Here is a 12793-nt window from a genome sequence, read left to right as displayed (position 1 = left end):
AGAAAATTATAAATCTTCAGGGTTTGCTAAGATATATGGATAAGAAAATTATAAATTTATAGGGTTTGCAAAGATATATGGATAAGAAAATTATAAATATACAGGGTTTGCTAAGATATGTGGATAAGAAAATTATAAATCTACAGGGTTTGCTAAGATATATGGATAAGAAAATTATAAATATACAGGGTTTGCTAAGATATATGGATAAGAAAATTATAAATCTACAGGGTTTGCTAAGATATATGGATAAGAAAATTATAAATCTACAGGGTTTGCTAAGATATATGGATAAGAAAATTATAAATCTACAGGGTTTGCTAAGATTTATGGATGAGAAAATTATAAATCTACAGGGTTTGCTAAGATATATGGATAAGAAAATTATAAATCTACAGGGTTGTAATCACTTATCAGTTGCTTTCAACATGTTTTATGTTACTCCGTCTAACATTCTAGACGCTTAGTTTATATAGATGAACAAAATTGACGATGTAAAATTTAATATTTGTATTTAAAGAAGTTTTATAAAACAAAATTTAATCTGAAGAAGGCTGTCTCATAAAGGAAAGCTTGAAAATTAATTATATTTTTTGGAAGAATTCTTCTTAATCAAACCAGGCCTAACGGGACTCGTCACACAGGAGGAACATGTTTAAGATTAAAATTAATGATAAAAGATCAGACAGAAGTTCTAGAACTAGAAATAAAAACATTAAAAATAAAAACAGTACTCAATTTAAATGACTATTATTTTTCTTCTGTCGAAGTAGTCTTAGCGGTATAAAATATTTCGTATTAACATTCTTAATATTTGCACTTTAAATTTTCTTCAACAGGTGTATAGATATTTTCCAAAAAGCCATTATCACAAGGGCAACTTCTAAAGTGACATCTTCCCAAATGGACAATTTCCGAAGCAGCAACTTCCCAAAGTTTAGGTTTGACCTTTTGAGGCGTCACAGGCTTCAAGGGGGGGGGGGGAAGTTGCCACTTGGGAAATTGGACATTTTGAAGGTTGTCACTTATCATTTTCAAATCATTAAACCAACTTTAAAGTAAGTATTGAAACAATTATTGAGGAATATTTAAACCTAATATTATCAAATATTTCAACTTAATATTATCCAACTTTTTAACCAGATATTTGCAAATATTTAAACCTGATATCATCGAATGTCTAAACCTAATGTTATCGAATGTCTGAACTTAATCTTATCGAATGTCTAAACCTGATATTATTAAATATCTAAACCTCATATTTTCGAATATCTAAACATAATATTATCGAATATCTAAACCTAATATCATCGAATGTCTTACTTGATATTATCAAATATCTAAACATAATCTTATCGAATGTTCAATCTGATATTATCGAATGTCTAATATGAAAAGTATTGAATATTTAAACCTGATATTATCGAATGCCTAAACCTAATCTTATCAAATGTCTAAACCTAATCTTATCGAGAGTCTAAACCTAATCTTATTGAATGTCTAAACCTAATCTTATCGAATGTCTAAACCTAATCTTATCGAACGCCTAAACCTAATCTTATCGAATGTCTAAACCTAATCTTATCGAATGTCTAATCCTAATCTTATCGAATGTCTAAACCTAATCTTATCGAATGTCTAAACCTAATCTTATCGAATGTTTAAACCTAATCTTATCGAATGTCTAAACCTAATTTTATAGAATGTCTAATCCTAATCTTATCGAATGTCTAAACCTAATCTTATCGAATGTCAAAACCTAATCTTAACGAACGCCTAAATCTAATCTTATCGAATGTCTAAACCTAATCTTATCGAATGTCTAAACCTAACCTTATTAAATGTCTAAACCTAATCTTATCGAATGTCTAAACCTAACCTTATTAAATGTCTAATCCTAATCTTAACGAATGTCTAAACATAATATTATCTAATGTCTAATCCTAATCTTATCTAATGTCTAACCTAATATTATCGAATGTCTAACCTGATATTATCGATTGTCTAATCCTAATCGTATCGAATGTCTAACCTGATATTATCGAATGTGTAACTTGATATTATCGAATGTCTAACCTGATATTATCGAACGCCACGAGATGCAAAGGTTTCCAAATCCCAACTGAAGGAGCTGAAGGACCCCAATCCCAGCTGAAGGATGCCTGCATTTTCCGAATATGGTTCGCATGGCACACACCCTGTGTATAAAACACAGGTATTAGAACAAAACAATCTTTTCCGCTTGAAGTTTGTGGCATGATCAATTCTTTCAGGGAAAATTTCATTAACAAACATGTTTTTGCATACTAAAACCATTAATTAAAAATTAAAAGAAAAATTTAAAAACAATAAAAAGTTATTTTTCTTCATTGTCAATTTGGTTAAATGATTTACCTAATTTGCATAGGGCTGGGCAAATTCCGTTAACGATCGAAATTTTAGAAAATTAACAGAAAATTTTATTTTTGAAGGGATATCAGCTCGGACTAAACAGAAAGAGAGAGAGGCGTTCAGTTTCTTATATTTGAAGTCATACGTTTTGGTTTACAATTAAACAATCCTTAAACTTAAGGATTTGTTTGTTTTATACTTCTCATTCAAAACGTATATACCGGCAACAAAAAAGTATATAAGAAAAAATTATGTTTAATAGTTCAAATTGTGATTTAAAGTCACAGCTTTCTGGAATATTGACAGAACCATTAATTCTATGTGATTTAACGTTCGGTTAGTAAGTTAACAACATATTAAGGGGGCTGTGCTATCAGTTGCTAATTTAACTCACAGTGATCCAAACAAAGCTAGGTGCAATTGCTCTCATGCAAAACTAATTGAGAAATTTTCAAATTACTTTTTAAAGTTAAAAAACAACTGCTTTGTCTTTTGTCTAGGACTACAAAAAAAACAAAATAAGTATTAGGGATTTATTGAAGTAAAATGAGAGGTCGATGAGTTTATATACTTTAAAGTCGGTCCGGTCTTTGATGCTATTTTTCATAATAATCTTGATCAATGTGAACTTAAAGTATTAAAAGGATTAAAAAATTCGAACGTGCCCACTGCCTAGCACTATATTTTTCGTACTCTTTCTCTTGTAACGTCTTCTGGAAAATGTTTTTATCAAGGACACTTTAATCAGAATACCAAACAGGGGTTTTGGACAGTGACAAAGTTTAATTATGTAGAGTGGGTGATAAAGTATTCATTTATATTTTCGATTTAAATTCTTTGAAAATTAAATTTTTTGGAAACTCGTAAAATACTTGAGACATCTTTAAATATATACTTTGTACTATAATATAGCGTATATACAGGGTGAGTAAAAAAAAGTGTGATTTACGGCGCCTGGTACAAGTCTCCTGTATGGAATTTTTTTCAATATTTTTTTATTTTTTTGCCAAAAAAAAAATCCGCGAACTTTTTTTTTCTCTCAAAATCAGAAGTTTAGAAAAGCAAAAATGTGTATATAAATTATTTCTATCGAAATCGAAAATTTTATACAGATTAAATCACAGAATCACAAAAAATTGGCAAAATTGTAACAAAGAAAATTCGCAATTTTCATTCCTGTTCTAATTTAAAGGAAAAGTTGTTTTTCAATTGTTCTTCAAGTTTCAACTGAACAGCGTATATTTTTTAACTTTTGAATATACTAAGAAGAAAGGAACTAGAGAATTCAAATAACTTTTTCTTAAAAATTAGACCAAAACTGAAAATTGCGAATTTTCTTTGTTACAATTTTGCCAATTTTCTGTGATTCTGTGATTCAATCTTTATAAAATTTTAGATTTCGACAGAAATAGTTAATATACACATTTTTACTTTTCTAAACTTTTGCTTTTGAGAGAAAAACAGAGTTCGCGGATTTTTGCTTTGGACCATTAGAGTACCAAAAATAATTAAAAATTTTCAAAAAATATTGAAAAAACTCCATACAGAAGAGTTGCACAGAGTTGTACCAGGCGCCGTAAATCACACTTTTTTTTGACTCACTCTGTATACTTTAGGGACTGTAAAGGAAAAAATTGAAGAAATTTAGGCTGAAAGCTAATAACTTTAGCTCTTGATCGCGACCCATGAAAGTTATATCTGATGTTCCTGTCTCGAGAAATTGATATAAAAATGTGTCCAATTTATACGAAAATTCATATATATATATATATATATATATACAATTTTGTAGGTTTAAACAGATCATATTCAGCAAATCCGCAACCAATCTGAAAAATCTGTTTGTACCTGGTATTGTTTAGGAACACATGAAGGTGGAACAATATACTCCTTCGCTTGTCGGTCATATTCTTCCTGAGCATACACTACACCAGACTTAAACCTAAACTCCAGGCGGTTCAAACCTAAACATATTCTTCCTGAACATACGCTACAACAGACTTAAACCTAAACTCCAGGCGGTTCAAACCTAAACATATTCTTCCTGAGCATAAACTACACCAGACTTAAACCTAAACTCCAGGCGGTTACCGTTGTGAATAGAGTGTACCACTTTATAAATCTACTGTTTTAAAATTGTACACATTGCCTTTTAACTTCTTTGGTCGCAGAAACCAGCATCGAGATATTTTTGCTTTCGAAAAAATCAGCAGCTTTTGGAGAAAGTAAAAATTATAAAGCTATGTGACTTTATTAAAAATATGACAAAGAATCACTCTAAGTTTCCTTAACACTCCCATTAACTTTGTTCACATATTGACGGCATTTTCCTTTCCTCTGGTTATTACACAATCCTATTTTAATATCTGGGGATTTGGATAGAAGTTTTGTAGGTTAGAGGTTCAAGTTTAGAGTTTTCTCCAGGGTCAGCATCATATTATTATACAAACTTTACACACTCTACATTAACTACAGTTACTATTTGGAAACTTATAAAACGATCCAAGATTCTAAAATTTTACAAAATGAAAACTAAAATATTTTGAAATGGCTGTTTGAGATATATGGGACTGAAAGAAACAGTTGTAAGATAGTAAATAGTTTAATAATCAGCAGAGGTTCAGTTTAAATAACAAATGTTTGAGATATGGGAGTGAAAGAAACAGTTGTAAGATAGTAAATAGTTTAATAATCAGCAAAGGTTCAGTTTAAATAACAAATGATTTTGCTCTAAAAGTTTGTAAAAACAGTGAAAAATAAAATATGAAAGCATTTTAGAAAGATGAATTTGAGGAACAAAAAAGAAGTTAAAGACGAAAAAAAGGAAAAAAGATTACCAGGCTTCAGGAGCTCCTTTATAGGGTAGATGTAGCGCACAAACATATTATTGCTGGTTCCAACCCTCTCATTGTTCAACCAGATACTGGAGACTGTATCCAAACCCTGAATAATAAACCTGATACTGGAGACTGTATCTAAACCCTGAATATTAAACCTGATACTGGAGAAATTGTATCTAAACCTTGAATATTAAACCTGATACTGGAGATTGTATCTAAACCTTGAATATTAAACCTGATACTGGAGACTGTATTTAAACCTTGAGTATTAAACCTGATACTGGAGATTGCATCTAAACTTTAACTATTAAACCTGATACTGGAGACTGTATCTAAACCTTAAATATTAAATCTGATACTGGAGATTGTATCTAAACCTTGAATATTAAACCTGATACTGGAGACTGTATCAAAACCTAGAATATTAAACCTGATACTGGAGACTGTATCTAAACCTTAAATATTAAAGGGACTGTAAGCATATTTAAAATAACCCTCCATGCAAAGATGGCAATACCCGATTCACCGCGGTACTCTTAAAAGCTTTGCCTGATCAAGTTTCAATTAGATATCAACATTTTTGTTTCTTCAAATATTACTGATCCGATAAAGATTTCAAGGGTACCGTTGTAAATCGGGCATTGCCACTTGATATTCCGCATGTAGTATGAGTATGTAGAATGGTTGAGACTCTATAATTTGTACCTGACATTCTAGTTCAATTGATTCCTTCGATATTATCCCGTCATCAACTACAAGATCGGCACTAAACAAGATCAGCACTAAACAAGATCGGCACTAAACAAGATCAGCACTAAACAAGATCAGTACTAAACAAGATCAAAACAAGATCAGTACTAAACAAGATCAGCACTAAACAAGATCAACGCTATACAAGATCGGCACTAAACAAGATCAGCACTAAACAAGATCAGTACTAAACAAGATCAGTACTAAACAAGATCAGTACTAAACAAGATCAGTCCTAAACAAGATCAGTACTAAACAAGATCAGCACTAAACAAGATCGGCACTAAACAAGATCAGCACTAAACAAGATCAGTACCAAACAAGATCAGCACTAAACAAGATCAGCACTAAACAAGATCGGCAATAAACAAGATCAGCACTAAACAAGATCAGCACTAAACAAGATCAGTACTAAACAAACTCAGCACTAAACAAGATCAGTACTAAACAAGATCGGCAATAAACAAGATCCGCACTAAACAAGATCAGTACTAAACAAGATCAGTACTAAACAAACTCAGCACTAAACAAGATCAGTACCAAACAAGATCAGTACTAAACAAGATCAGTACTAAACAAGATCAGTACTAAACAAGATCAGAACTAAACAAGATCAGCACTAAACAAGATCAGCACTAAACAAGATCAGTACTAAACAAGATCAGTACTAAACAAGATCAGTACTAAACAAGATCAGTACTAAACAAGAACAGTACTAAACAAGATCAGTACTACACAAGATCAGAACTAAACAAGATCAACGCTATACAAGATCAGAACTGAACAAGATCAACACTATACAAGATCAGATCTAAACAAGATCAGAACTAAACAAGATCAGTACTAAACAAGATCAGTACTAAACAAGAACAGTACTAAACAAGATCAGTACTACACAAGATCAGAACTAAACAAGATCAACGATATACAAGATCATAACTGAACAAGATCAACACTATACAAGATCAGTACTACACAAGATCAGAACTAAACAAGATCAACGCTATACAAGATCAGAACTGAACAAGATCAACACTATACAAGATCAGTACTACACAAGATCAGAACTAAACAAGATCAACGCTATACAAGATCAGAACTGAACAAGATCAACACTATACAAGATCAGAACTAAACAAGATCAGAACTAAACAAGATCAGTACTAAACAAGATCAACACTAAACAAGATCAGTACTAATCAAGATCGGCAGTAAACAAGATCATTACTAAACAAGATTAGCACTTAACAAAATCGGCACTATACAAGATCAGCACTAAACAAGATCAGCACTAAGCAGGATCAACACTAAACAAGATCAGTACTAAACAAGATTAGCACGAAACAAGATCAGTACTAAACAAGATCAGCACTAAACAAGATCAGTACTAAACAAGATCAGCACTAAATAAGATCAGCACTAAACAAGATCAACGCTAAACAAGATCAGTACTAAACAAGATTAGCACGAAACAAGATCAGTACTAAACAAGATCAGCACTAAACAAGATCAGTACTAAACAAGATCAGCACTAAATAAGATCAGCACTAAACAAGATCAACGCTAAACAAGATCACCACTACCCGGGTATTGCCGAATACACTAACAACATTGATGTGTGTCCCTTACTTATATATTACGCTATTTAATAAAATTAAATCAATAAAGGCTTAAAAACGGTAGGAAAAGTATAATTCTTTAGGATTTTAAATTCTCTCTGTTAACAAATAAACAGACAGCTAAGAAAAGTTCTATCAATTTTCATGACAGGGTTGACTCACTTTTATATTTTTGTAGCCTTTTAAAGCATTCATGCACTTCCTTTTTTGACGTAATTGGCAAAAATTTCATTGATTTTGACGTCGGCTGTTTCCTTTCAACTCAGTAAACAATATACCTGTAAATCCAGTCTGTTTCTCCAATCCAACTGTACTCGACCGAGTTAAATCTAGAAAAAATATGTTAAAGGGAGTGTTCGCAAAAATAAATTAGGGACCATGGAACAAAATTAAAATTTGAATTTATTAGTTCTACTTTTAAGGGGCGTAATTAGGATTAAATCTGGGGGGGGGTAACAGCTTTTTTCCCCCCTTGTGTTACCTGAAATATAGATCACCAATGATTCCAGCTGTTTGTAGATCCGTGTACACTCCTCCAGGTACATGACCCTGTACAGCGCAGTACATGTGTACATGTCATTTATCTGGACACATCAGATATATTTTATTTCCTTTTAAGGAAAATATCTAAGGTAATGAGGTTTCTTTATATCACTTGTGACATTTTAGAACAACTATGGGACTTGTTTTATTGTAAGATAGACAATATTTAATAAACAGTGATTGCACAAGCCTGGTCCTAACAACTTTGGGAATTGTTTGATTGTAAGATAGACAATATTTAATAAACAGTGATTGCACAAGCCTGGTCCTAACAACTTTGGGACTTGTTTGATTGTAAGATAGACAATATTTAATAAACAGTGATTGCACAAGCATGGTTCTATTTCCCCAGGAAATTTTTGTTTTGTTAATAAATCCCTGATCAGTCCTAATCTTTAGTCCTAATACGTCACAGTTAGGTATAAACACAACCCTTACCAACGTGACACGTACCTTCTTGTTTAGCTTATTTTGTTAGGGAATTTTTAATCTATATATATACTGTGCTTGTCTGTCTGTCAGTCTGTTTTTACGTCAAAACGGCTGAACCGATCGAGCAAAAATTTAATAATGCACAAAATAGTATTAGTAAATTTGCGAACTTTTTTGTTTGTTATTGTTTTATATTGTACAAAGAGAAGATCCTCACAGATAGAGCCACAATTCAAAGTTTAAATAGAAAATGGGAGCGAGGCGGCCTAAATGCCTAAAGTACTTTAAAAGTACTTTAATTGTTATGATCTGAGAGTTACTTATAAAAACATTTATTCCTGTTTCGAGGATTTTTGGTAATGAAGACGACATTTTTATATTTTCCAGGTATGTTCGAAAACAAGTTGCAAGCTAAATATTATTTTAAAAAATAAAATCAAAACATATTATGAAAAATCAACTATATACAAATGTGGCGAAAGATAATCGATGACCAGAGGTTGTAATATCTGAATAATTTGTTTGAAATTAAATTGATTTTTTTACGGTCTAAGTCGTATGTTGCATCTTTCTGAATTTGTATGGACACTACGTTCTTCGGTATTAGTCGTTTTTAACAATTTTCTCCTTATAGACGCAACAGATAGAAGTAAGATTATTGACGATCAAAAGCGCTTTTTTATCGTATTAAGCCTATACCCCCTTTCATTTTTCGCAAACACTCCCTTTAAAAGAGTATATCAACATTATTTTTAAAAATTTGTGATATTTTAGCCTTCTTTACAAATGATTCTAATCTGAAGGTATATTTTTATGGTCCTCCGATAGATTTAAAGATTTATCGAAATATTAAAAAGTTCTATAATCTCTCAGCTAAACCCGGCTTTATCCTTTATACATCTATACAATAACAATATATACTTGATAGAGATACAGAGTTCAGTTGAGCTACAGGGTTACCCACAAAAGATGAAACTTTAATGACGACCTAAAACTTTAAATTTTGAATTTTAACTTTAAGTCCAAATTATGGTCTGAAAAGGTGTAGTTAAGGTTTATAGTCGTCTCTAAAGTCTCATTCTTTGTGGTTAACCCTGTAGACATGCATGCAGGGCGCTTCAACTGTTAAGGACATTTACCTCATTGTTACTTAGATAGAAGCTTAAAGGGGAACGTTAAAAATCGAATATGCCCCTTTTTTATGGATGGTCGCTAGAAAATACATCTTTTAAGTACTGGCTCAAAATAATTTGATTTTAGTTTTTCATAGTTTACCCAAATATACATAAAATATTTATTTTTTCCTCATCAAGCACCTCTGCCTCTTCAGTAAAAATAAATTAAACCTTCATGAAGCATAAAGTCTGACCACGTCTAACTTGTTGCACCGGCTAGTCCTGTCCATAGAGCTAGGTACAGTACAAACTGGGACTGGAAGACCCGGCTCGGAAATTCAAATGTACTATGGCTGCCCGTGTCATTTCATCTTAATTTTATCCCCTTCACTTTACAAGGTAAACAGTCTCTGTAATTGTTCAAGTTCTTTTTTGAAAACTATTTTCAATTATGTTCAACGGGATCATTTTGCATGATTGCTTTCACTTTAAACTTTTATGATAAAATATATCAAACTTACAAAATTTAAAAATACAATCATATCATGGAAAGAATATTCTAATTTACATATTTTAAATAGTTAATATTGATATTAAGTAAAATCTTTCAAAAAATCTGACTATTATTTTAATTCAAATTAAGGAAAAATAAAGTTTACCACTCTCTCCAAAAAAATATTTACTTGATGCTAAAAAAAAGATTTCTAAGTTTTGAAGATTTTTTACAAGAAACTTTCCTTGTAAATGGTTTCTTTCTAAAGTCATTTGTTTTCAAATAAGAGTCTCAAGTGTAGGATTGGGAGTCATATAAGATGTATTTACAAATAAATTTTCTAAAAGTCAATGTTTGCTAGATTACTAAACCTTTCGAGTTTTTTGTAGATTTTTGTTGCGAAATATTTCTCAAAAATGCAATATTTATAAGTTTGAAGATATGTTGAGTTCTAAAACCGATGCAGAGGCGCAACTGGCACTTTTAATAGGGGGGGGGGGAGTATTATTTTGTAAAGGTCTGGTGGGGGGCGTGCCCCCTCTTTCGAAAAAATTTTCAAAATAAACAATTTTAGGTGGAACCAACCATATTTAAGCCGAGTCTCAAATTTAAGCCGCGGATAAAAATTCTTTAAATTCGGCATTTCGGAATTCTTAATGAATAAAACTTTTCTTTAAAAAGGGAGGAGGGAAGGGCGGGGTGAATATTAACCCTCCCCAGAGGGGGTGGGGGGGGCAGGAGTAAAATTAACCCTCCCCAAATTTTCTTTTCAACTATAAGGAGATTAAATAAAATTAAGATAAAAATTTAACCTCCCCAGACTTTTGTTTTATTGAACCATTTTACTTTTTCTTGAAAACTTATTAATTATTATTCTGAAAATCAAGAAATTGTGTTAGAACTTCCTTCAGGTTATTTCCAGGGGTTCAGGGGTGATTTGAGAATTTTTATTTTACTATTTTTTCTAAATCACCATGAACCACAAATTGATCTTTCTATTTAATGCAGATAGTAATTTTTTTTTTTTAATTTTTTTACTTTCCACCTTGTTTTTTAGAATATTTTAATCACAAGATTTGTTCCCTTTAATTTCGGCTCAATAGTCAATTCTAGTTTCTAAAACAGAGTGATGATATTATATAAGCTATTATTAGATTTTCATGCGCTTTATGAGATAATAAGTTAATAAGATAATATATATTAAGATATTATATAAGATATTATTAGATTTTCAGCGCTTTATGTTTAAGATAATATTATTTCATTTTCTGTACTAGGATGAGAAAAACAAATGAATTGAGTTTTGACACAAACCCAAATTATCTAATAACTATATCTTTGCAAATATAATGTGTAATCTTTAATATTTCAAAATTAGACTATTTGATATTATACAGAATATATATTTTGAAATATGAAAGGTCTACGACATCGGGCTGCAGAGCTATAGGGATTAAAAAATTAGAGTTTGTGGCAAAAACTCAATTCCTTTGTTTAATTAGAATTAGATATTCAAAAGATATTATTACAAAATATTCAATAAGACTAAAAGGGGTCATGATTGAAAACATAACAGATTTTAATTTAAATTAAGTCTTTGCCTCAAATTCTGATTGTATAATTCCTATTTCTTTGCAACTCAAAGTCGTCGACCTTAGATATTTCGAACTATAAATTCTGTTAGAAATACAGGGAATAAGAAATTTGAGTATGTGGCAAAGACTCAATTCCTTTACTTAATTTTAACGTGTGAAGTACTTTATTAATTTAAAAGTGAACATATCATTGAAAAGGCAGAAAAAAATGAAAAAAATAAGATTTGAATCTTCCGTGAAGCTTACTTTGATTTGATGTGATGACGTATTTTATGAATTTTATGCTACATATCATGATTTTTTTTTAAATATGGTAAAAAAAGAAAATTTCATCTCAATAAATATATCTAAATCATCATCTGCACTGCTTTAAGTAATCTCAGTCGATACGTCTATATTTATATTTGAATTGAAAGGATATGTNAGGGCTAGAGTTAGGATTCAATTGAAGGAAATTGAAAAGCAATTTTCAATTTAAAAGTTTTATGAAAATATATAAACATCTAAACTTTTTGTATTTAAATGTACAAGAAATGTCGGCTGCAAGTTTACATCTTTGTGTTTTTCTTCATTCACAAAATTGTTTAAATCTAAGTCTATATTCAACTCTTGTTTTTTCACATCATAATCAGTACACAAAATAAAATAGAACAGGAAATGAGTTCTTGCAACAAACTCTTGTTTTTATATCTCCATTTCTTTGCAACCCAATGTTGTTGTAATAAACCTTCGATATATTTGAAACTATAAGAATTCTCTTTGATCAAATGGTCTAAGTTTGAAATATCAAAGGTTTACTTTATCAAGTTGCAAAGATACAGAATTTAGAAACAACTTCAGTCTTTATCAATATGAAGAAGATTAACTCCCTCTGAGTTGGCTGAAATCTTAAATTTTAGAATTATATCTTAAATTCTTTACAATTCTTCATATATCTGAAATGTAATTACCAATTCGATACAAAGTTTGATGGGTTCAAGCTCAAGCTCCAGAATAGCGGGAGGGGGGGGGGGGG

The 12793-nt window shown here is 30.9% G+C and overlaps 1 protein-coding gene across 1 annotated transcript in view; it reads right to left on the bottom strand.

Moving 5' to 3' along the window:
• Positions 1–12793, bottom strand: part of LOC111708029 (beta-mannosidase) — a 58665-nt gene that overhangs the window by 40180 nt on the left and 5692 nt on the right. Inside the window, exons 3-8 of the mRNA XM_023481272.1 lie at positions 8082–8149; positions 7879–7929; positions 5937–5997; positions 5229–5334; positions 4240–4355; positions 2077–2198 (exon numbers count right to left, since the gene is read on the bottom strand). Of these exons, the coding sequence (XP_023337040.1) occupies positions 2077–2198; positions 4240–4355; positions 5229–5334; positions 5937–5997; positions 7879–7929; positions 8082–8149 (524 nt within the window). The remainder of the gene's footprint in view (positions 1–2076; positions 2199–4239; positions 4356–5228; positions 5335–5936; positions 5998–7878; positions 7930–8081; positions 8150–12793) is intronic.

This window comes from Eurytemora carolleeae, unplaced genomic scaffold (genome assembly GCF_000591075.1).
Source record: "Eurytemora carolleeae unplaced genomic scaffold, Eaff_2.0 scaffold5, whole genome shotgun sequence".
NCBI classification, from domain to species: domain Eukaryota; kingdom Metazoa; phylum Arthropoda; class Copepoda; order Calanoida; family Temoridae; genus Eurytemora; species Eurytemora carolleeae.
This window is presented reverse-complemented; position numbering and strand designations above follow the sequence as displayed.